This window comes from Ranitomeya variabilis, chromosome 1, assembly GCF_051348905.1.
Source record: "Ranitomeya variabilis isolate aRanVar5 chromosome 1, aRanVar5.hap1, whole genome shotgun sequence".
NCBI lineage: Eukaryota > Metazoa > Chordata > Amphibia > Anura > Dendrobatidae > Ranitomeya > Ranitomeya variabilis.
The window spans coordinates 711,293,214-711,317,563 of NC_135232.1; the positions used below are offsets into that span (position 1 = coordinate 711,293,214).

Sequence of the window (24,350 nt, forward strand, 5' to 3'; positions counted from 1 at the left end):
CCTGCATCTTTTGGATAAGAGCTTGACTTGAATTTACACTATAGTGATGCTGGGGTTATACATGCTGTCCTACCAGCACCTCGATACACTGACCGAGTGCACAACAATTTTCTGTCTTGGTGACTGGAATGGACATCTGGGCAGGATCGTGCAAGGTAAACATCAGTTATCGATGGTGGAATTTAAAAGGGTTAACTACAGTCTAAGGAATTATTACCTAAGACAGAAACCAAAACACACGATTTTTTTCCCTTTATTTTGTGAGATTTTCAATTATGGATGACAAAACCATCTACAAACAACTTGAAAGGACACGTTTAGCGACTTTAACCCTATGTGAAAGTGATCTCCTACACTCAAGACCATAATTTGGGGACTCAGTTTGGCAATGGGTTGTCCAGCCGATAACCCAACAACAGCTGGTTCAGAAGCGTCTTCTCATGGTCTCTCCTTTGCACTGGCAGTGGTGGCAGTGGATTTCCCTTGTACTCTATCACGGCCATCTTAGCGCGGTCCAGATTTTCCCGGTTTGGTATCCTGTGCATTCGTGCGTAGCTGCCATCATATGAATTAAATCGAGGAACCAGAGTCTTAAAAAGTTTGTGAACAAGATCCTTCTCCTGCAAAATTAGAGCACAAATGCAATCATTACCAACATGTAATAATCACCTAACCTTTCTGTCAGAGATAACAGCAGGGGAAGTCATGCAGATCTCACTGCTGCCACTAGTTTGTCACGGAGGACATCAGAGAGATCTGCACATGCCCCACCGTTGCCACCAGTTTGCCATTCGGCAACTCCACCGCCTCCAATCGTCAGGCTGGATATTGGGGAACTTACAGTGAGCATATGACATATACACATCCGATTCCAACGCATGGAATAAAAACAATATGTATTATTGCTTTCAGACCTCAAATAATGCAAAAAAAACAAACAAAAAAAAACAAGTTCATAATCATTTAGAAACATTACTAATGTTTTATTAAGGAAGAGTTCAGAAATCAATATTTTGTGGAATAACCACAGCTTTCATGCGGCTTTAATGCTTTCTACCAGTCTTTTACACTAATTTTGAGTGACCTTGTGCCACTCCTGGTACAAAAATTTAAGCAGTTCTTCTTTGTTTGATGGGTTGTGACTATCCATCATCCTCTTGATTACATTCCAGAGGTTTTTAATGGGGTTCAGGTCTGGAGATTGGGCTGGCCATGACAGGAATTTGATGTGGTGGTCCTTCATCCACACGTTGACCTAGCTGTGTGGCATGGCGCACTGTCCTGCTGGAAAAAAATCAGTCCTCAGAGTTGGGGAACATTGCCTGAGCAGAAGGAATCAACGGTTTTTCCAGGATAACCTTGTATGCGGCTTGATTCATACGTCCTTCGCAAAGATTAACCTGCCCAATTCCAGCCTTGCTGAAGCATCCCCAGATCAACACCTGGTCGTCTCATGTTTAGACGGAGACCTGGAGAGGCGTACAAGCCACAGTGTCTTGCACCCACTGTGAATTTTGGTGGAAGATTGGTGAATATCTTCGCCCCTGGAGGTCATAGGCAGGAAATGTCTTTGCCATGTTTCCTGTCATGATTTCATTTTTCTATAGAGATAAAACACGGCATGAAGAGCATCAGACATCTAACTGATATTAAATTGGATGTGTTACGGTGATGTGAGCAAATGCATTGTATTTGTCCCTTCGCTAAGATGCAGAAAATATATCTCCCATAAATATCGTCGAGAAAAACACAACTTGTGTAGATCAACTGGGTAGGTGAGCTAATGTGAGGTTAGAGAGGTGCTCACCGATGGTGGATGTGCAGCTGAGACAACACTGATTAAAGCAGGATGGAGGCTCTGGTAGCTGCTGGTCCACCTGCAGGATCCCAATGAGGTCCAGAATCCAAATTGTAAGGGTACGTGCACACGTTGCGGATTTCCTGCGGCTCTGCAGTGTTTTTTGCGGTACAGTACAATGTAAATCAATGGTAAAAAAAAAAAAAAATGCTGTGCTAATGGTGTGGAAAATTCCGTGCGGAAACGCTGCGGATTAAAAGAAATAGCATGTCACTTCTTTTTTTGCGGATCTGCAGCGTTTTTGCACCCATTCCATTATAGAAATCCGCAGGGGTAAAAAACCCAGAAAATCTGCAAAAAATCTGAAGCAAATCCTGTCAAAAACCGTGACAAATCCGCACCTGCGTTTTCTGCCAAGAGATGCAGAATCCGCACCAAAGATTCCTAAGCCTAATCCGCAACATGTGCACATAGCCTAAAGGAAAGGATACATTCAGGTGATACATGAAGTGCTGGCCACAGTCCTCCAGTGTCCAATCAAGAAGGAAAACTTGAATATTTGAAAATATAGTTAAAATGTATTGCTACACGTTTCGGAGCAGTACTAGCTCCTTCATCAAGCAAAATATAAATAAACCATATACAATAAACCCAGGCCACTATATACCCCCTTGCGGATGTCTGCTGACAAATCAGGTGCTAAAACATTCAGGTGCTAAGTAGATTATGCAAATGGATTTGAATATCATTCACAGTGATATGTCCTTTCCTTTACAATTCCCATAAATATAAAATAGATGCAAACCAAAATATTCATCACTGACCACTGGCTTTAGAGTGTCTGAGATAATCCTTTGAACAGAGGAAGCTCTTTCCTCTGAAGTGTTCTTCTTCTCTGCCTCTGAGTAAACAAATCCTAGTCTTGGTGCCAGGTCCTCAGAAATCCCTTGGTGCAATTACCTGTTCACGGTAGAGGTCCTACTTCAATGGAGGTTAAAGTGTCAGCTCTCACTTACCCAGTTATAATGAATCTAATACTTTAAATGTGAGGGAGATATTTTCCCTCTCCGGAGAGGTTTTTATGGAATTTTTTTTTTTTTTTTTTTTTAATCTATGACACCGCCTCTGAGTAATAAAGCTTTACAAATAAGCTTTTATATGCACTTTATATCACACCATTTTAATGTTTAGGTCATATAGTTTCACTGTATGGTTCATAATGGTGAGATATGTGTGCATATACACGTCTCCACATGCACAGGTATATTCCCCCCATGCGCATGCATGTGTGCATGTACACATTTTTTTCACTTCTCCCTTATTTCACAAATGTGACTATGTCCTTTTAGTCTCTTATTAGAATATATGTTTTCTTGGTCTGTGGGATATATTATTATAAACTTGGCAAGGTTTATACCGTATTTTCATTTATTTACTGATTTCTAGTGTTTTTATATATACACTGTCATGGATCACTATGTTTCACTAACCATAATATCAAAAAGCCTATATCTGTTTACAGGGCCGGCTCCAGGTTTTTGAGGGCCCCGGGCGAAAGAGTCTCAGTGGGTCCCCCCCTTTAACACATACCCCGATTTATGATGCACAGATACGGCAGAGAAATGTATAGTACAATGCCAGATTTCACTTCTTACATGACTGACAGCTACTGTAAATTCTGCAGTGTATATATACAGGACAGGAGGAGTGGTACTGTGCAGTGTATATATACAGGAGGAGTGGTACTGTGCAGTGTATATACAGGACTGGAGGAGTGGTGCTGTGCAGTGTATATATACAGGGGGAGAGGTGCTGTGCAGTGTATATATACAGGAGAGGTGCTGTGCAGTGTATATATACAGGAGGAGTGGTACTGTGCAGTGTATATATACAGGGGGAGAGGTGCTGTGCAGTGTATATATACAGGAGAGGTGCTGTGCAGTGTATATATACAGGAGGAAATGTGCTGTGCAGTGTATATATACAGGAGAGGTGCTGTGCAGTGTATATATACAGGAGGAGTGGTACTGTACAGTGTATATACAGTACTTCAGCATCTCAGCTGCAACCTGCAGCCGCCCAGCTCACCCAGAACCCCAGAATACAGGGATACCATTGCACTCAGAGTCACTCAGGCGCCGGTAGGAGCTCCCCCGGAATCTGCCTGATAAGTTCAGCACGCAGGAGCCGCTCGCTCTGTATTGCCGTGTGTACATGAATGTGTCTTATGTCTCATGGGGTTCAGTTATGTGCTACTCTATTATGGGGGCACTGGGGTACACAGGACGGCTGCAGAGCAGGGCACACAGGCAGGGTGAGGGTACAGGACGGATGCAGAGCAGGGCACACAGGCAGGGTGGGGGTACACAGGACGGCTGCGGAGCGGGGCACACAGGCAGGGTGGGGCCGGTACACAGGACGGCTGCAGAGCATGGCACACAGTGTGGGGGTACACAGGCAGAGTGGGGGTACACAGGACGGCTGCAGAGCCTGGCAGGCACACAAGCAGGGTGGGGGTACACAGGACGGCTGCGGAGCGGGGCACACAGGCAGGGTGGGGGTACACAGGACGGCTGCAGGGCACACAGGCAGGGTGGGGGTACACAGGATTGCTGCTGAGCGGGGCACACAGGCAGGGTGGGGCCGGTACACAGGACGGCTGCAGAGCGGGGCACACAGGCAGGGTGGGGGTACACAGGACGGCTGCGGGTACACAGGACGGCTGCGGAGCGGGGCACACAGGATGGCTGCGGAGCCTGGCAGGCACACAGGCAGGGTGGGGGTACACAGGACGGCTGCGGAGCGGGGCACACAGGACGGCTGCGGAGCCTGGCAGGCACACAGGCAGGGTGGGGTACACAGGACGGCTGCGGAGCGGGGCACACAGGACGGCTGCGGAGCCTGGCAGGCACACAGGCAGGGTGGGGGCACACAGGACGGCTGCGGAGCCTGGCAGGCACACAGGCAGGGTGAGGGCACACAGGACGGCTGCGGAGCGTGGCACACATGCACTCACTGTAGCCAGCCAGGGGCGGAGAGCAGAGCAGGAGAACGTGCTCTCTCCGCCCACAAACAGTCACGGCTGCCTGCCTGGCTGAGTGAGTGAGAAGATGCTTGTGCCATGCCACTGCAGCTGTATCTATGACAGCATGAGTGGGCCCCCCTGTGTCGCCAGGGCCCCGGCACTTGCCCGGGTGCGCCGGGTGCTGACGCCGGCACTGTCTGTTTAGCATCACACAGTTATGATCAAATTTCAATCAGTTCCCAGTTCTTGAATCCTAAAAACAGTAGCCCGCAGCCGCCCAGAAAAGGCCCATCTATTAGATGCGCCAATTCTGGCACTTTGCGCAGCTCTTCCCACTTGCCCTGTAGCGGTGGCAAATGGGGTTCTTATTTGTGGGGTTGATGTCACCTTTGTATTGTCAGGTGAAAAAAAGCCCATGACTTAGTAATGGAGAGGTGTCTAGAAGACACTTATCCATTACTAATCTTTTAATTATATTGTAAATAAACAGCGCCAGAATAAAGTCTTTTATGTGAAATAAAAACATTATTCCTTTTATTTAAAAATAACAAACACAGTTATACATACCTAATCCCTATTGCATTGAATCCCTCGTCTCCTGTAATAAAAGAAAAATAAAACAATATTCCTCACCTGTCCGTCCGGTGAGATCACGGCTAGCAGTGAGGAAAAAGTCTCACGGTGCAGAAGCAGGTTCACTGCATTTCAAATTCCACATAGTGAAATTTTTCTTGTGAATTTGAACTGCAGTGAACCTGCCTCTGCACTGTGAGACTTTTTCTCACTGTGCTAGTGGTGATCTCACCGGAGGGAGGTCACCGCAGTTCAAGGACACGGCTGGGAAAGCAGCCTCAGTGACCTGCAGTAACCTCGATAACGTCACTGCTGGTCACTGATGCTACACAGCAGCTCATTCATCGGTGGTTCTCAGCCTGGATGGTCGCATCTTGGCACCATCCAGGTTGAAAACTAGTAATCCCCAGACATGGATTTCGGTGTGGGACTGAACGACGGATAGGTGAGGGATATTGTTTTTTATTTTTGTTTTATTACAGGAGAGGTGGGATTCAATGAAATGGGCATTTGATGAGTATAACTGTTTGCTATTTTGAAATAAAAATAATTTTAATTTCTATAGCGCCAACATATTCCACAGCACTTTATATTTATTTATATTTATGAGGGGACTTGTACAGACAATAAAAGACATTACAGCATAACAGTAATCACATAGATAACAGATACCAAGAGGAATGAGGGTCCTGCTCGCAAGCTTACAATCTATGAGGAAATAGGGGAGACACGAGAGGTGGATGGTAACAATTGTGCTTTCATTCTTCTGACCAGCCATAATGTAATAAATCGTGTGTTCATGTAATGCTGCATGAACTGGTTATCAGCCAGAATGTGTAGTAGTACAGACACAGAGGGCTATTAAATGCTTAAAGTGTGCGAGAACATGATGCGAGGAACCTGGTTATGAAGAAAATTTTTAATGAGCAACACAAGGATAGTTAAATAAATGTGTTGAGGCAGCAGGCCAATCTGAAGAAATGCGTTTTTAGGGCACGCTTAAAACTGTGGGGATTTGGGATTAATCGAATTATCCTGGGTAATGCATTCCAAATCTTGGAGTCGGAAGTGGGAGGTTCCGATTACGGAGGATGTTAACCTTATCTCATTAGCAGAATAGAGGGCACGGCTAGGGTGGTAGACTGAGACGAGAGAGGAGATGTAAGGTGGTGCTGAACCATGGAGCGCTTTGTGGGTAAGAGTGGTAAGCTTATATTGAACTCTGGAGTGGATGGATAACCAGTGCAATGACTGGCACAAGGTAGAGGCATCGGTGTAACGGTTAGTGAGGAATATGATCCTGGCTGCAGCATTCAGGACAGATTGGAGCGGGGAGAGTTTGGCAAGAGGGAGACCGATTAGTAGAGAGTTACAATAGTCCAGACGAGAATGAATAAGAGCAACAGTGAGAGTTTTTGCAGAGTGGAAAGAAAGAAAAGGTCAAATTCTAGAAATGTTTTTGAGGTGCAGATAACAAGAGTCAGCCAGTGATCAGATGTGGGGGGTTAACGAAAGCTCTGAATCAAGTATGACCCCAAGATAGCGGGCATGTTACTGGGGAGTAATGGTGGAACCACACACGGAAATGGCAATGTCGGGCATAGGTAGGGTAGTAGAGGGTGGACACAGAAGGAGTTCAATTTTTGACAGGTTCAGTTTCAGATAGTGGGAGAACATGATGTTAGAGACAGCAGTAAGACAATCACTGGTGTTTTGTAATAATGCAGGGGTGATGTCAGGAGTAGAGGTGTATAATTGGGTGTCATCAGCATAGAGATGGTACTGGAAACCAAATCTACTGATTGTTTGATCAGTAGGGGCAGTCTACAAGGAGAAGAGGAGGGGGCCTAGGACTGATCCTTGAGGAACCCCAACAGTAAGGGGAAGGTGAGAGGAGGAGGAGCCAGAAAAAGAAACAGTGAAGGATCGGTCAGAGAGATAGGAGGAGAACCAGGAGAGAACAGTGTCCTTGAGACCGATGGAGCGAAACATAGTGAGGAGGAGCTGGTGATCCAGAGTATGGAATGTTGCAGAGAGATCCAGGAGGAATTAGCATGGAGTAGTGACCATTAGATTTAGCTGTTAGTAATCCTTAGAGACTTTAGAGAGGGCAGTTTCGGTAGAGTGTAAATAAATAAAAAAAGGAGATTTGTGTTTTGTTTTTATTTCAAATAAAATACTCTATTCTGGCTGTGTGTTTATTTATAATACTACTACTATAAGATAAATAATGGATAGGTGTCTTATATACGCCTCTCCTTTTCTAAGCAGCTACAGGGCAAATGGGAAGAGCCAGGCAAAGCACCAGAATTGGCACATATATACGGTTATGTTTCCATGGTCAGTAAAGGCTGCAAATTAGACGCTGCGTACAGCAAAGTGGATGGGATTTTATGAAATCCCATCTCCACTATGTGTGCAGGGACGCCTCCAGCTTCCCTGCGTATATGCAAATGCGGCACATCTTTCTAGACTGCAGCGTGTGTATTTATCTTGCGGAGACGCTCCGTCTCAGCCCGGTAAATATCACCATCCAATGTATTGGAGGTGGCGATTCCACACTGTTCAATTAACACATGTGGAATCACTGCGGGTACAAAAGCCGGCAGCGCTTTGGACGGAGCGGACATGTGCTGTGTCCAAAGCACTGCCAATAGTGACCATGAAAACATACCCTAATAGATGTGCCTTTTCTGGGCGACTACGGGCTGCTATTTTTAGGGCACCACATTTAAGAAAAAAAAAAAAGACACTGAAAAACTGGAGCAAGTTCAGAGAAGAGCTACCAGGATGGTGAGGGGTCTGCAAAGTATGTCCTATGAGGAACGGTCAAAGGATCTGGGAATGTTTAGCTTGCAAAAAAGAAGGCTAAGCAGAGACAAGAGTGGTCTACAAATATCTGAAGGGCTGTCACAGTGTAGAGGGATCATCCTTACTCTCATTTGCACATGGAAACATGAGAAGCAATGGGATGAAACTGAAAGGGAGAAGATACAGATTAGATATTGGAAAAAACATTTTGACAGTGAGGGTGATCAATAAATAGAACAGGCTGCCACGCGAAGTGACGAGTTCTCCTTCAATGGAAGTCTTCAAACAGAGGCTGGACAGACATCTGCCTGAGATGGTTTAGTGACTCCTGCATTGAGCAGAGGATTGAACACGATGACCCTGGAGGTCACTTCCAACCGAACATTCTAGAATTTTATGATCCTCCCGAGTTAGTCTAGAGAGGGGTAAGATCTTCACAAGCATAATTTACCACTCATGCAGCTGCCACCATGGGTACAGGAACAACACTGGTAGGTGGTGATGGGAGGTGTTATTTAACCCTCCTTTTCCTACCGAGGATAAGAAGGGCTACCACCTGGTATGCTGTCACGAGGGACGTCCTTGAAAAATGCATTTTATAGCATTCCTCAAATGTTTTTTTTTTTTCTTACTGTTGAAGTGGCGTCATTAATGTAAGTGCCCTGCCCATAGTATTATACCATTATACCCAGCCACCATCTTCATCTGTTCTCAGCGCCAGATTGATCCAATGGTCGTTGATCCGAAAGACAATGGAAGTCTATAAGAAGAAAGCTCTCATAGACTTACATTGAGAACTTGTGACCACTACCTCTGATTTACGGTAAGTCAGAAGTTGCAGTCACAAGATGGCAGTGCGGGGATCAAAGTGGCCCAGAGACCACTAAGTAAAATACTAGGAAACATACATTAATATCACCACTCCAATGCTGAAATAAAAGAAAAAAACGCTGTAGTGGTGCTTTAAGCTGCAGACACAATTACGTGACTGTAAGGCAGAGCCGTCGCATGGTGGCAAACACAATCACTTTATGTTGGTCCTAGTTTACCCTCTGCAAGAAGTACAGAATCACTTACTGTAAGCCAAAAGTCGGCCATTTTCATAGCATTCTCATCCTTATCTCCACATTTCCCATAATCAATAATCTGAAAAGAAAAAGCAGGACAGTATCAGTCACTAACCAGGGCAGTATAATACAATGGTGCTGTTGTAAAATGCCACTAAAAAGACAAGATCTTCAGGAAAGTGAGGCTCTTTAAGAGCTAATGAAATAATAGAACAACACGGCACTCGTAGTAGTGTATAGAGTAGGTGCTCAAGTAGGGTATGTAGCCCAACAAATCCAAATCCGAAAAAACTTGGCACTCTAGATGAATAATTATCATATGCAAAAGGTTTATTGATGTGCATCCATAAAGGCAAGTCCAACGTTTTCGGTCCACATCCGGACCTTCATCAGAACAAATATAAGAGATATGGTGCAGGGAGAAACGTTAATCCTGTCTCTATAAATTCCAATATTGGTACCATTTACCCAGTGACTCCGGTCGCATCACACGTGCGCCTACGTGGACAGGGCTTCTTGCTGCATCCAGGCTACCCTACCAATATTGGAATTTAGAGAGACAGGATTAACGTTTCTCCCTGCACCATATCTCTTATATTTGTTCTGATGAAGGTCCGGATGTGGACCAAAAACGTTGGACTTGCCTTTATGGATGCACATCAATAAACCTTTTGCATATGATAATTATTCATCTAGAGTGCCAAGTTTTTTCGGATTTGCTCTTTAAGAGCTGTCGGAAGCATTAAAGGGAACCTGTCACCCCCAAAATCGAAGGTGAGCTAAGCCCACCAGCATCAGGGGCTTATCTACACCATTCTGGAATGCTGTAGATAAGCCCCCGATGTATCCTGAAAGATGAGAAAAAGAGGTTAGATTATACTCACCCAGGGGCGGTCCGGTCCGGGGCCTCCTATCTTCTTACGATGACGTCCTCTTCTGGTCTTCACGCTGCGGCTCCAGCGCAGGCGTACTTTGTCTGCCCTGTTGAGTAAAGTACTGCAGTGCGCAGGCGCCAGGAAAGGTCAGAGAGGACCGGTGCCTGCGCACTGCAGTACTTTGCTCTGCCCTCAACAGGACAGACAAAGTACGCCTGCGCCAGAGCATGAAGACAAGAAGATTGGAGGCCCCGGACCGGACTGCGACAGCCATCGGACCAGAACCGACCCGGGACCGCCCCTGTATGAAATATCAGGACATGTAAAAGAGGCCTTATAGTGGGTTTTTATGTTTGGCAGCTGTCACACACTAAGAAGCTTTTCATTCCAAACAATTTTTGCATCATCACATTTTGAGAGCTATAACTTGTTCCATATTTTGGCCCTGGAGTTATGTGAGGTCTTGTTTTTTGCAGGACGAGTTGACGTTTCTATTTGTACCATTTTTGGGAACATGAAATTTTATAATTGCTTTCTACTCGATTTTTGGGAGGCAGAATGAACAAAAAACAGCAATTCAGGAATTTCTTCTGTGGGGGGTTTTATGCCGTTCCGCGTGTGGTAAAATTGAAGGCAGTTTTATTCTTCGGGTCAGTACGATTACAGCGATACCTCATCTACATCCGTTTTTACGTTTTGGCGCTTTTACACAATCTATTTTATAGAAAAAAATATTATTTTTGCATCGCTTTAATCTGAAAGCTATAACTTTTTTATTTTTCCACTGATGGAACTGTATGGCGGCTTGTTTTTTGTGGGAAAAGATGACATTTTCATTCAGTGGATTATAATGTTCCACAGCCTGAGAGCATAGTATTGCCAGTGGTGTGTTATGGGGAGGAGGAGAGGTCAGTGTAGAGTCTGTCCTTCTCCTGAGGTTATGGTGTATAATAGAAAACAAGCTGTCTCTTTAAGGTTGCTATGGGGACGCCGCTCCTCACCTTGTTTGCATAGAACCGCAGCTCGTCTGCCCGGGCCCACGTGGTTTCTATGCGTTCATGTCTGACCAGAGCAGTCAGGAGATTCCGCAGCATATCCAGCCTGGAGCGTGGCCCCAAGCCCATCCGCCGGGCCACTCTGCCATGTGCCACTAGGAGCGGAGGAAACAACCTCATTGTGTCCTAGAAGACAGCTCTGCCGCCAGCAGCTGCTACACTGTCTGGGCTCCTGCCCGGCATGACGTCATTTCCGCACGCCTTGTGGGCGTGTACTGTAAGGGCAGCAGTCAGGACCAGGAAAGAGTCCACACATTCTAGGCTCAGCCCCCGCCGCCCGGCTTCCGTACACAGCCCACGTACTTCCGGGGTTGGGTCCGCTCTTCGTTATACTACATGCTGGTTTTCTGTGTTGTGTTGTGAGTGCCCAATGTGTCTCTGCTCATATTCCCCGAGGTGAGGGGCTCCTGTACACCCTCCAGGTCCCCGAGGTGAGGGGCTCCTGTACACCCTCCAGGTCCCCCAGGTGAGGGGCTCCTGTACACCCGCCGGGCCCCCAGGTGAAGGGCTCCTGTACACCCGCCGGGCCCCCAGGTGAGGGGCTCCTGTACACCCGCCGGGCCCCCAGGTGAGGGGCTCCTGTACACCCGCCGGGCCCCCAGGTGAGGGGCTCCTGTACACCCGCCGGGCCCCCAGGTGAGGGGCTCCTGTACACCCGCCGGGCCCCCAGGTGAGGGGCTCCTGTACACCCGCCGGGCCCCCAGGTGAGGGGCTCCTGTACACCCGCTGGGCCCCCTCCTATTCTGGACTTATAGGGAGGAGTTGCTGCTGCAGATGATCTGGACTCACTGAGGCCCCACTTCCATGTTGTTGGACTGGTTTTCAGGTGTCTCTGACCTCATTAATTTCTGGAGAGATCCCAATGTTATCTGATGATCTGCAGTCTAAACCAGAGGTGAGTGTTTCTGCTCCAGCATAGGGGGCTGTGCTGTATGGGGCTGCAGTCATTCTGCTCCAGTATGAGGTGCTGTGCTGTATGGGGCTGCGGTCATTCTGCTCCAGTATGAGGTGCTGTTCTGTATGGGGCTGCAGTCATTCTGCTCCAGTATGAGGTGCTGTGCTGTATGGGGCTGCAGTCATTCTGCTCCAGTATGAGGTGCTGTGCTGTATGGGGCTGCGGTCATTCTGCTCCAGTATGAGGTGCTGTGCTGTATGGGGCTGCAGTCATTCTGCTCCAGTATGAGGTGATGTGCTGTATGGGGCTGCAGTCATTCTGCTACAGTATGAGGTGCTGTGCTGTATGGGGCTGCAGTCACTCTGCTCCAGTGTGCTGTGCTGTGCTGTATGGGGCTGCAGTCATTCTGCTCCAGTATGAGGTGCTGTTCTGTATGGGGCTGCAGTCATTCTGCTCCAGTGTGCTGTGCTGTGCTTTATGGGGCTGCAGTCATTCTGCTCCAGTATGAGGTGCTGTGATGTGCTGTATGGGGCTGCAGTCATTCTGCTCCAGTATGAGGTGCTGTGCTGTATGGGGCTGCAGTCATTCTGCCCAAGTATGAGATGCTGTTCTGTATGGGGCTGCAGTCATTCTGCCCAAGTATGAGGTGCTGTTCTGTACGGGGCTGCGGTCATTCTGCTCCAGTGTGAGGTGCTGTGCTGTATGGGGCTGCAGTCATTCTGCTCCAGTATGAGGTGCTGTGCTGTATGGGGCTGCGGTCATTCTGCTCCAGTATGAGGTGCTGTGCTGTATGGGGCTGCGCTCATTCTGCTACAGTATGAGGTGCTGTGCTGTATGGGGCTGCGGTCATTCTGCTCCAGTATGAGGTGCTGTTCTGTATGGGGCTGCAGTCATTCTGCTCCAGTATGAGGTGCTGTGATGTGCTGTATGGGGCTGCAGTCATTCTGCTACAGTATGAGGTGCTGTGCTGTATGGGGCTGCAGTCACTCTGCTCCAGTGTGCTGTGCTGTGCTGTATGGGGCTGCAGTCATTCTGCTCCAGTATGAGGTGCTGTTCTGTATGGGGCTGCAGTCATTCTGCTCCAGTGTGCTGTGCTGTGCTTTATGGGGCTGCAGTCATTCTGCTCCAGTATGAGGTGCTGTGCTGTGCTGTATGGGGCTGCAGTCATTCTGCTCCAGTATGAGGTGCTGTGCTGTATGGGGCTGCAGTCATTCTGCCCAAGTATGAGATGCTGTTCTGTATGGGGCTGCAGTCATTCTGCCCAAGTATGAGGTGCTGTTCTGTATGGGGCTGCGGTCATTCTGCTCCAGTGTGAGGTGCTGTGCTGTATGGGGCTGCAGTCATTCTGCTCCAGTATGAGGTGCTGTGCTGTATGGGGCTGCAGTCATTCTGCTCCAGTATGAGGTGCTGTGCTGTGTGGGGCTGCAGTCATTCTGCTCCAGTATGTGGTGCTGTGCTGTACGGGGCTGCAGTAATTCTGCTTCAGTATGCTCCATGCTGTCATTCTCTTGCCTGTCTCTTTTTTAGTTCCTGGTGGAATTTGTCCAGAACGCTTCTATCCCACTGGGAGATGGACTAGTAGGGGACGAAGCAAAAGACTTAACATGTCTCTCTCTCCTGCCAGAGCCCACAGAATGCGAGGCTCTACTACTACCAGGTAATGGTCCACTGTGTGACTACTCTTACTGCATAGAATCAGTAGACAAGCCATGCGGGATGGAGCTACACATTGTAACAGTTCCTGCGGTCGTTTGGGTATCTGATGTGTGGGTGTATAGTACTCAATGTGATACTGATGAACATGGTATTTTTATCAGATGCTCCCACGGAGGATCGGGTGTCACCTAAGGCTCCCGACACAGAATTGCTGGACAGCATACGGCTCAATCCCAGCATAGATTCTAGAGATCATAAGAGCGAAGCTGCCCTGCTGTCTCCCTCCACACCGTCATCACTGCTGCAGGACCTGCCAACTAGTGACAATTCATCATTCATCCTCCTGAACCTGGCACGATCAGGTAGCGTCACGTCACCGCTGGTTTCCTTCTCATCCTCCATGATAACTCTGTTCCCATTTCTCTAGATATTTATATTTGCACAGTTTTTTTTTGTTTGTTTTTTTATGCTAGAAACTTTGTATATTTTGTATTTGTGTTTTCCTGTTGCCCATTAGTTCATGTGTAAACAGCATGTTGTCTGGGTTGCATGCTACTGCTGCAGAATAGCTGTGTTGTGCAATCATGCCCAGCGCCTATAAGCTCTTTCCTAGTCATCTTCTAAGTAGGCAGTCCGGGATTGCTGTAGAGTGCAATTAGATTTTGATCCAAACTTTGTTTAGCCTCCAATTGCTAGTGGATCTGTCCTATGTACACTGCTCCTGGTGACTGAGGCTGTGTTCCCAGCCAGGCTGAACTGTGGTGACCTTGGTGAGATCCCTGCTAGCACCGGGAGAAAGTCTCATGGTGCAGAGGTGAGTTCATTGCAGTTAACCGGGAGAATTTAATTGCTGTGAATTTGAGATGCTGTAATCTCGCCTCTGCACCACAAGACTTTCTCACTGTGGTAGTGGGGATATCACCAAGGTCACCGCAATTCAGCTCGGCTGGGAATGCAGCCTCAATGACCTGCGGTAACTTCGTTGATGTCACCGCTAGTTACTGAAGCTGCGCTCGCAGCAGCTCATTAACCAGTGGTTCTCAGCTTGGAGGTCGCATTTTGGCACCGTCCAGGTTGAAAACTGTTTATCCCCCAGACATGGATTATGGTGTGGGACACAACGACAGACCGATGATGGATATTGTTGTTTTTTTATTTTAATTCTCTTGCAGGAGACAATGGTGTCACTGGAATGGGCGATGCTGAAAGTATGGTATAATTAAAATTTATTAAAGGGAACATGTCACCCCAAAAATTGATGACCAGCTAAGCCCACCGGCATCAGGGGCTTATCTACAGCATTCTGTAATGATGTAATTAAGCCCCCGATGTTTCCTGAAAGAAAAAGAGGTTAGATTATACTCACCCAGGGGCTTTCCTGCTGCACTCCGGTCCAATGGGCGTTGCGGTCCGGTCCGGTGCCTCCCATCTTCTTACGATAACGTCCTCTTCTTGTATTCACGCTGCGGCTCCGGTGTACTTTGTCTGCCCTGTTGAGAGCAGAGCAAAGTACTGCAGTGCGCAGGCGCTGGGAAAGGTTAGAGAGGCCAGGTGCCTGTGCACTACCGTACTTTGCTCTGCCCTCAACAGGGCAGACAAAGTACACCGGAGTCGCAGCGTGAAGACAAGAAGAGGACGTCATCCTATGAAGATAGGAGGCCCTGGACTGGACCGCCACACCCATCAGATCAGACCGCCCGCCCAGGTGAGTATAATCTAGCCTCTTTTTCTCATCTTTCAGGATACATCGGGGCTTGTCTACAGCATTACAGAATGCTGTAGATAAGCCCCTGATGCTGGCGGGCTTAGCTCATCTTCGATTTTGGGGGTGACAGGTTCCCTTTTAATGGATTCTGTGTCATTCTTTCAATTAAAGGACTTTTTTCTAGGTGCCTGTTTTTATATAATATGACTTATTGGGTTAGTAATGGGGGTGTCTTATAGACTTCTCTCCATTATTAACTTCTGGGCTTGATGTCACCTGACAATACAAGGGTGACATCAAACCCCCCCCCCCCAACTATTGCCTCACTTGCCACCGCATCAGGGCAAGTGGGAAGAGCGAGGCTAAATGCCAGAATTGGCACATCTAATCGATGTGCCTTTTCTGGGGGAGCTGAGAGCTGATGTTTTTAGCCTGGGGGGGCGGCAATATCCATGGCCTCTACCTAGGCTATTAATACCAGCTCGCAGCTGTCTACCTAGTTTTTGCTGGTTATTAATTATAGGTGGACTCTACGTCATTATTTTTTTTCCCCCAATTTTAATAGCCATTAAAGGCAAAGTATACAGCTGTGAGCTCATATTAATAGCCTGGGAAGCTCCATGGGCATTACCCCCTTCCAAGGCTATAAACATCTGCCCCCATCCGTCGGCTTTCCCTCTGCTGGTTAAAATTATGCGGGAGCCCACGCCATTGTTTAAAAAGAAAAGAAAAGTCTTAATAAACATATGTAGAGTAAGCTGCACACACTGTACTAATTGTATTTGTCACTGACATCTGTATGTCTACCTATTCTATGTGTACATACTTTTTGTAATCCGTCTATTCTTTACTTTCGGGTTGGTGAATTGCCGGCTTTTCAAAGGACATCGGTGTGTAAAAATCAAACAGCACTTGCATGGTCAGAGTGCTGTGCGGTTTTTTTTTTTCCCCAGTCCAGTTGTGATCTAGAGGTATGGTTGTACAGGAAGTAGTTTTTTTTCCTCTGGGGTCACTAAACTTTATTAGCATGCACAAAGAGACACAAGCTAGCCCAAGAAACGCATGAAAAAAACACACCAAAACATGCGTTTTTGTCACAGATTCTTTTCTGCCAAGAAATCGGGTTTTGCTGCAGAAAAAAAATGCCCAGTGTAAACCTAGCCTTAGAGTATTCTTCCTCAAAGGATCTATGAGGGTGGGAGGCCGTTCCCATCAAAGCAGCAGCTCTGAGATTATATTCTGACATCTTGTAAGGAAATTCAAGCAGAAGATCAATGGATACAATAATTATGACAGTAACATCACAGAATCTCCAATGTTACATGGATCTTGGCCTGTTGAGATGATTTTGTTTGAAAAAGCTTTTAATTTTGGTAAATGTGACCTTCTAATGCTCCAGTCACCTTCCACGACAGCAGTATCGGAGGATGTCTCCCCGCCCTAATAGGGGACAGGAAACAAAGAGGTTAAATACCCCTCCCCTTCCTGCAACCAGCAGTGTTTTTCCTGTCCCCTATGGGGCATGAAGAGGTTTTTGATAGTGCTGCCGTGGCCGGCGATCGGGAGCGCTGTTACCTGCATGTGCCGGGCAGTCGAGGTCGGGGGCTTCGCTCTCCTCCTATGACTGATCCCATCTCCGCGTCCTCCGCGCGACTTGGGACCCCTAATCCGCCCTTCCTGCGCCTCCTCGGAAGGTAAAGCAGGGTGGTGAAGTGCACTGGGGTCCTCCTGTAGCTCCCCGGCTCTCTCCTCCCTACTCGCTGCTGCCGGAGGCCGCTCGCACACACCGGAAGTGACGTGCCCGAACTTCCGGTTTCGTCTCCATGCGCTGGAGCACACGCGCACTGGCCGGCGTCCTGATCCTGCGGCAGCCATGACAGGCGTTGCTGACATCACCCCCCTACGGACCCTAGGGAGGAGGAGGAGCACTAAAACTCGCTGGTGACCTCGATACGTATATATTCCTGGTCAGGGGGAAGCCTCCAGGTAAGGCCCATCTGTCTTTGTCCCTCTGTGACTGGTGACTGACTGACCATATGGACGGCGACAAACCCCTGCATTTTGCTTCTGCAGAGTTCACCCTCCTACTGTAAGTAGTGAATGAGGTCCCTTGCTGTCCAGTTATTTATGAAGTGACACTTAGTCCACCTTTCTCTCTCGTTTTAGGGATACAAGGTCCCTGCCCCTAGAAAGGATAAGATGCCCAGCCGCAAGTGTGGTGCATGTGCGTCCAAGCTTCCCTCCACTTATAAGAAAAAGCTCTGCCAACCATGCACAGATGAAGTGCTGCATAGTGAACAGCCCTCTCTTCTGGACAGCATCAGAACCCTCATCAGACAGTAGGTTCAGTCCTCTATGGCAGCCCTGTCTCAGGCCCCGACACCACAGCCCCCTCCTAAGAAAAGGAAGATGGCTTCTGTTGATTCTGACTCTGACTCGGGCGAGATCCATACCTCGGGTTCAGAGGACATTTGGGAGAATGAGGGTTCTACTTCCACCCCCAAATCTGATAATAAAAAATATCTCTTCTCTTCCGAAGATATGGAAGAGCTAATTTCCATGGTGAGGGGCACCATGGGGGTGGAGGAGGAGGTAGCGAGCCACTCCGTTCAGGATGATATGTTTGGGGGGTTAAAGCCTAGGACCCGGAAGGGGTTCCCTATACATGAAAATATTGAAAATCTTGTCCTTCATGAGTGGGGCCTACCTGAGAAAGGTTTGAGTGTCCCATCAGAATTAAAGAATCGTTTCCCTCTTGATGGGGACTGTTCTTTATGGGAAATTCCTAAAGTGGATGTACAGGTGTCCAGGGTAACTAAAAAAATGGCTCTACCCTTTGAGGATTCCTCTCAGCTCAAAGATCCTATGGATCGAAAAATCGAGAGCTTATTAAGGAAATCCTGGGACACATCTACTAAAATCAAATGTGGCCTCAACATATGTTGCCAGATCCCTATTTCTCTGGCTACGTACCTTAGAAAATCACCTTTCTCAGGGGACATCAAGGGAAGAGATTCTAAATTCCCTACCACTTCTTCAGAAGGCAACAGGGTTCCTTGTGGATGCTTCCGCTGAATCTGTACGGGTAGCTGCTAGGTCTGCAGTTCTCTCTAATTCCGCTAGGAGAGCTCTATGGCTTAAATCCTGGGGAGGTGACATTACTTCCAAGTCCAAACTGTGTGGTATTCCCTTTTCAGGGATATTACATGTTTGGGCCAGCCCTTGATGAGATCTTAGACAAGGCTACAGATAAAAAGAAAGCTCTTCCGGAGCAGAGAAGCTCTAGGAAACACTTTTTTCGTCCCTCCCGTGAGCAAGTACCCCAGAGAGATTACAGGGGTAAAGGTAAAATGGGTCGGTGGAGTTACCCCAAAGGGGGTAAAACCAGGAATATCCTTGTCCCCCCAACCCCAGCAGACCCCTGAGAAGCAATGACTGCTCTCCGGTCGGGGGCCGACTCTCGGGTTTTTGTCTCCCAATGGCAGGCCATCACCACAAATCAGTGGGTCCTGCGTACCCTACAGGAAGGCCTGAGGTTAGAATTCGAGAGTCCTCCTCCTCACCGTTTAACAATTATCTCCCTACAGTCTCCACAGCTTCGAGAATCCCTGATTGCAGATATTCTCGGTCTGCTTCAGGCAGGAGTAATCTCCCGGGTACCTCATCAGGAAATGGGAGAGGGTCACTATTCTCACCTATTTTTGGTAAAAAAAGCCCTCAGGGAAACAACGGATCATCATAAACCTGAAACCCCTAAATCAGGTGATCAAATATCGAAGATTCAAAATGGAATCAATCAGATCAGCAATCCCGCTGATTGGTCAGGACTGGGTAATGGCTACGTTAGATCTGAGGGACGCATACTATCATGTGTCGATACATACCGACCACAGAAAGATCCTCAGATTTTCAGTGTCCCAAAACGATCGAGTCAGCCATTATCAATTCAATGTCCTTCCATTCGGAGTCTCGTTAGCTTAACGGTACCAAAATCATGTCAGAAGCAGTGATCTTCATCCGACAACAAGGGATCTGTATCATCCCTTACCTAGACGATTTTCTTATTGTCGCCCCATCCATTCCTCGTCTGAATCAGGATGTGACAAAGGTCCTGGATATCTTGAGATCACTGGGGTGGATTCCAAACTTGGAGAAGTCGGACCTCCATCCATCTTCGAGGAAAAAATTCTTAGGAGTTCTTCTGGACTCGGGGGAAAGAATGTCCTTCTTACCCAGGGACCGTCAGGTCGATTTTGTCCACAGGATTTCCAGATTCAGGAATCAAAGGACCCCGACCTTAAGAGACTCGATGTCAATCCTGGGTTCATTGACATCATGCATCCAAGCAGTCTCCTGGGCCCAGGCCCATACAAGAATCCTTCAGTCCCACATCTTGATGCATTCAAAAGGACGCCAGAATGCATTAACCAGGAGGATTCCTCTCCCCACTCGCGTGAAATCCTCCCTCTTATGGTGGCTTAACTCCCAGAACCTTCAACGGGGAGTCAGCTGGGATCAAATTCCTCTGAAGGTGCGCATAACGAATGCAAGCCAGAGAGGTTGGGGCGCCATGATAGAAGGTTCCCACTTCGAGGGGTTGTGGCCCCCCCCAAACATCAGATCCAGCTCCTCAAATCTGAGGGAACTAAAAGCGGTGGAGGAGGCGCTAAAAGCCGCATCTGTCCTCATCCAAGGTCACCATGTACGTGTAATGTTCGACAACATGACTACAGTGGCCTACCTCCGACACCAGGGAGGCACGAAATACACCAGCCTGAAGTTAACCGCTGCAAGGATTTTTTCCTGGGCAGAAAAACACCTCCTGTCCATCACGGCAGTACACATAAAGGGATCAGACAATGCCCAGGTGGACTTCCTCAGCAGGAGAGATTTCCATCCTGGAGAATGGTCTCTAAACCAAGAGGTATTCCTATCCCTGGTCCGGAGATGGGGAACTCCCAACGTGGATCTCTTTGCCAACAGTCAGATCACCAAGCTTAGGCACTTCTTTCTCCCTCAACCCCTCAAATGAAGCAAAGGGACTGGATGCCTTCTCCCATCCTTGGAAGTTTGCTCTTGCATACGCCTTCCCGCCAATTCCGATGTTACCAAGAACGCTACAAAAGATCCGGGCAGACCGAGTCACAACGATTCTGGTAGCACCGATGTGGCCAGGAAGAAGCTGGAACGGCACATTAACCGACATGTCTCTAGAAGGCCCGATACTTCTACCTCAGACAGCCGACCTTCTGCAGCAGGGACCCCTGCTTCACCCAGACTTACACAGATTGAAACTGGCGGCCTGGTTACTGAGGCCGAGATTCTGAGAGCCAGAGGTCCCTCAGATGATGTAATTCAATCCCTACAAAAAAGTAGGAAACCAATAACTAACGCCATCTATGGCAAAGGTTTGAAAAAAATTTCATCCTGGTGTTTCCCAAACAAACCCGATCCATTCCATCTCAATATTGCACAAATCTTAGATTTTCCCCAGAAGGGACTGGATTTAGGGCTCTCACCTAGTACCCTAATAGTTCAGGTGTCGGCACTCAGCTCTTTCTTTGATCAGGATTTAGCAGGCCACCGTTGGGTTAGACGTTTCATGACATCTGCAACTAGGATTCGCCCTAGGCTCCATGTCCAGACCCCTCCTTGGGATTTGAACCTTGTCCTAAATAGTCTGACCAGGGACCCCTTTGAACCCTTATCAGCCACCAGCTTAAAAATCCTGACCTCAAGACGGACTTCCTAGTAACAATCACTAGTGCTAGGCGTATAGGAGAGCAACAGGCTTTGTCAATACAGGAGCCATACTTAACCATAACCATGGATAGCATAATCCTTAAGTTAGACCCTTCCTTTATGCCTAAGGTGGTCTCGGACTTCCACAGAAGTCATGATATTGTTCTACCCTCATTCTGTCCAAATCCCTCTAATCCAAAGGAAGAATCCTTTCACACTCTGGATGTCCGCAGGGTGGTCCTGTTCTACCTCCAACAAACGGAAGGTTCGAGGATAGACCAAAACCTATTCGTCCAGTTGTCAAGACGGAATAAAGGCAAAAAAGCAGCTAAAAGTACGATCGCTAACTGGATCAAACAGGCCATTTGTCTTGCATATTCATCCCAGAAGCTTGCACCTCCGGCATCGCTGAAAGCTCACTCCACCCGTTCAGTTTCGACTTCCTGGGCAGAGAGAGGGAACGCATCATCTGAGCAGATATGCAGAGCCGCCACCTGGTCGTCAGTCCATACAATCACTAGGCATTACAGGCTAAATTTCAATAGGGACCTATCGTTTGGCAGACGTGTTCTGCAGGCAGTTGTCCCTCCCTAAAGAAATTAGCTGTTGGTATCACTCCGATACTGCTGTCGTTTAAGGTGACTGGAGAAAATAGAATTAGACTTACCGGTAATTCGGTTTCTAGGAACCTTCCACAACAGCACTAATTTCCTAATCACTAATCTGATATTTTTATTGGATGATTCCAGCACTTAAGTGGTAACTATACATGCTACTGTGTCCAGAAAAAACACTGGTGGTTGCAGGAAGGGGAGGGGTATTTAATCTTTGTTTCCTGTCCCCTATTGGGGTGGGGAGACATCCTCCGATACTGCTGTCGTGGAAGGTTCCTAGCAACCGAATTACCGGTAAGTCTAATTCTATTTTTCAGTTCTTTATAACGTATAAAATTTTTGGAAACTTTGTTATACAGAATAATTTGGTGCATCTTGAGTTCTTTTAGTTTTGAAATCCTGTTCTCATTGGGAGGATTGTCCAATAAAATGTGATTTCTCCTGTAACGGTCGATGATTGAACATTATACAATTCCTATGCATCCACCATTCAGGAAGATCAAAGAAAAAATCCTTTGTGTAATAATCTGGAACACTGTGTGTGTTGTCACCCTTTAAATGGTTCCAGAAAATTATTGCACTTGCACATGTTCTGTTATACACTTGATTATTTCCTTATTAGAACATCACAAAAAAGACAGAAAAAAGGCAAATTGTGTCTGTGTGTAGCACACTAAGCATGGAGAATAAAAAGAGGAGAAGAGAACTGTCTGAAGAATTGAGAACCCAAATTGTTGAACAATATCAACAATTTCAAGATTGCATGTCCATTTCTATACATCTTGATGTTTCTTGTCCACAAAATTTATGACATAATAAAGAAGTTACAACCCATGGCGCTGTACCTAATCTCCCTGGATGTGTACAGTAGAGAAAAAGTTATGAAAGATTGGCCGGATGGTGGATAATTCCCAATCAAGGTCCAATGAAATTCAAGCTGTTCTGCAGGCTCAGGTGCATCAGTGTCAGCGCCAACTATCCGTTCCACATATGAAAGAAATGAAACGCTATGGTAGGAGACCCAGGAGGACCCCACTGCTGACACAGACATAAAAAAGCTAGACTGCAGGATGCCAAATTATGCATGAGTAACCAAAATCCTTATGGGAGAGCGTCTGGTGGACAGATGAGATCAAGATAGAGCACCATACAACCCCTGGCAAAAATTATGGAATCACCGGCCTTGGAGGATGTTCATTCAGTTGTTTAATTTTGTAGAAAAAAAGCAGATCACAGACATCGCACAAAACTAAGGTCATTTCAAATGGCAACTTTCTGGCTTTAAGAAACACTAAGGGTATGTGTCCACGTTCAGGATTGCATCAGGATTTGGTCAGGATTTTACATCAGTATTTGTAAGCCAAAACCAGGAGTGGAACAAATAGAGGAAAAGTATAATAGAAACATATGCACCACTTCTGCATTTATCACCCACTCCTGGTTTTGGCTTACAAATACTGATGTAAAATCCTGACCAAATCCTGATGCAATCCTGAACGTGGACACATACCCTAAAAGAAATAAAGAACCAAAAATGTGGTTGTCAGTAATGGTTACTTTTATAACCGAGGATAGGGGGAAAATTATGGAATCACTCAATTCTGAGGAAAAAATTATGGAATCATGAAAAACAAACAAACAAAAACACTCCAACACATAGTATTTTGTTGCACCACCTCTGGCTTTTATAATAGCTTGCAGTCTCTGAGGCATGGACTTAATGAGTTTCAAACAGTACTCTTCCTCAATCTGGCTCCAACTTTCTCTGATTGCTGTTGCCAGATCAGCTTTGCAGGTTGAAGCCTTGTCATGGACCATTTTCTTCAACTTCCACCAAAGATTTTCAATTGGATTGAGATCCAGACTATTTGCAGGCCATGATATTGACCTTATGTGTCTTTTTTCAATGAATGTTTTCACAGTTTTTGCTCTATGGCAGGATGCATTATCATCTTGATAAATGATTTTGTCATCTCTAAACATCCTTTCAATTGATGGGGTAAGAAAAGTGTCCAAAATATCAACATAAACTTGTGCATTTATTGAAGATGTAATGACAGCCATCTCCCCAGTGCCTTTACCTGACATGCAGCCCCATATCATCAATAACTGTGGAAATTTGCATGTTCTCTTCAGGCAGTCATCTTTATAAATCTCATTGAAACGGCTCCAAACAAAAGTTCCAGCATCATCACCTTGCCCAATGCAGACTCGCCATTTATCACTGAATATGACTTTCATCCAGTCATCCATAGTCCACGATTGCTTTTCCTTAGCCCATTGCAACATTGTTTTTATTCGGACTCCCATGACAGCACTATGAGAGAGGGGATCCGCCCTTAAGGAACAGGAAACCTACAGATACAAAAGGGCGGCACCTCTCCCATGCATCAGTTTGTTTCCTGTTCCTGAAGGGACTGGATTCCTACAGAAGTTTTTCTACGGGTTTCCAGGCCGGCCGGACCGAATCTGGTAGCGAGGGGGTCTCCTACCTCGGCCGGTGCGAGTACCTGATGTGGTCACGGTGGCCCTGG

General features: G+C 46.9%; 2 protein-coding genes across 7 annotated transcripts in view; one reads left to right on the forward strand and one right to left on the reverse strand.

The window, feature by feature from the left end:
- Positions 1-238: 238 nt before the first annotated feature.
- Positions 239-11,418, reverse strand: MRPL17 (mitochondrial ribosomal protein L17). Its single transcript, XM_077267402.1, has 3 exons — positions 11,151-11,418; positions 9,285-9,353; positions 239-620 (listed from the first exon to the last, which is right to left on the reverse strand). The coding sequence occupies exons 1-3, from the start codon at positions 11,322-11,324 to the stop codon at positions 378-380; spliced, it is 486 nt and encodes a 161-aa protein (XP_077123517.1). The 5' UTR covers positions 11,325-11,418; the 3' UTR covers positions 239-377.
- Positions 11,362-24,350, forward strand: part of ZNF410 (zinc finger protein 410) — a 64,071-nt gene continuing 51,082 nt past the window's right edge. The window contains exons 1-4 of one of the 6 annotated variants that reach the window (XM_077267389.1): positions 11,362-11,563; positions 11,960-12,099; positions 13,627-13,756; positions 13,917-14,117. In XM_077267389.1, the coding sequence (XP_077123504.1) occupies positions 12,067-12,099; positions 13,627-13,756; positions 13,917-14,117 (364 nt within the window). In that variant the 5' untranslated portion in view covers positions 11,362-11,563; positions 11,960-12,066. Of the gene's footprint in view, positions 11,564-11,593; positions 12,100-13,626; positions 13,757-13,916; positions 14,118-24,350 lie in introns of those variants that run through there. The other 5 variants (XM_077267390.1, XM_077267393.1, XM_077267388.1 and 2 more) reach the window with 5 other exon arrangements.

Bases quoted from the DNA above. Each gene is read 5' to 3' on its own strand.
- MRPL17 (XM_077267402.1), bottom strand. From the start codon at position 11,324: ATGAGGTTGTTTCCTCCGCTCCTAGTGGCACATGGCAGAGTGGCCCGG. The intron at 9,354-11,150 runs GTGAGGAGCGGC...TTTTCTTTTCAG, and splicing joins TGCGGTTCTATGCAAACAAG to ATTATTGATTATGGGAAATG. The intron at 621-9,284 runs GTAAGTGATTCT...CTAATTTTGCAG, and splicing joins TGGCCGACTTTTGGCTTACA to GAGAAGGATCTTGTTCACAA.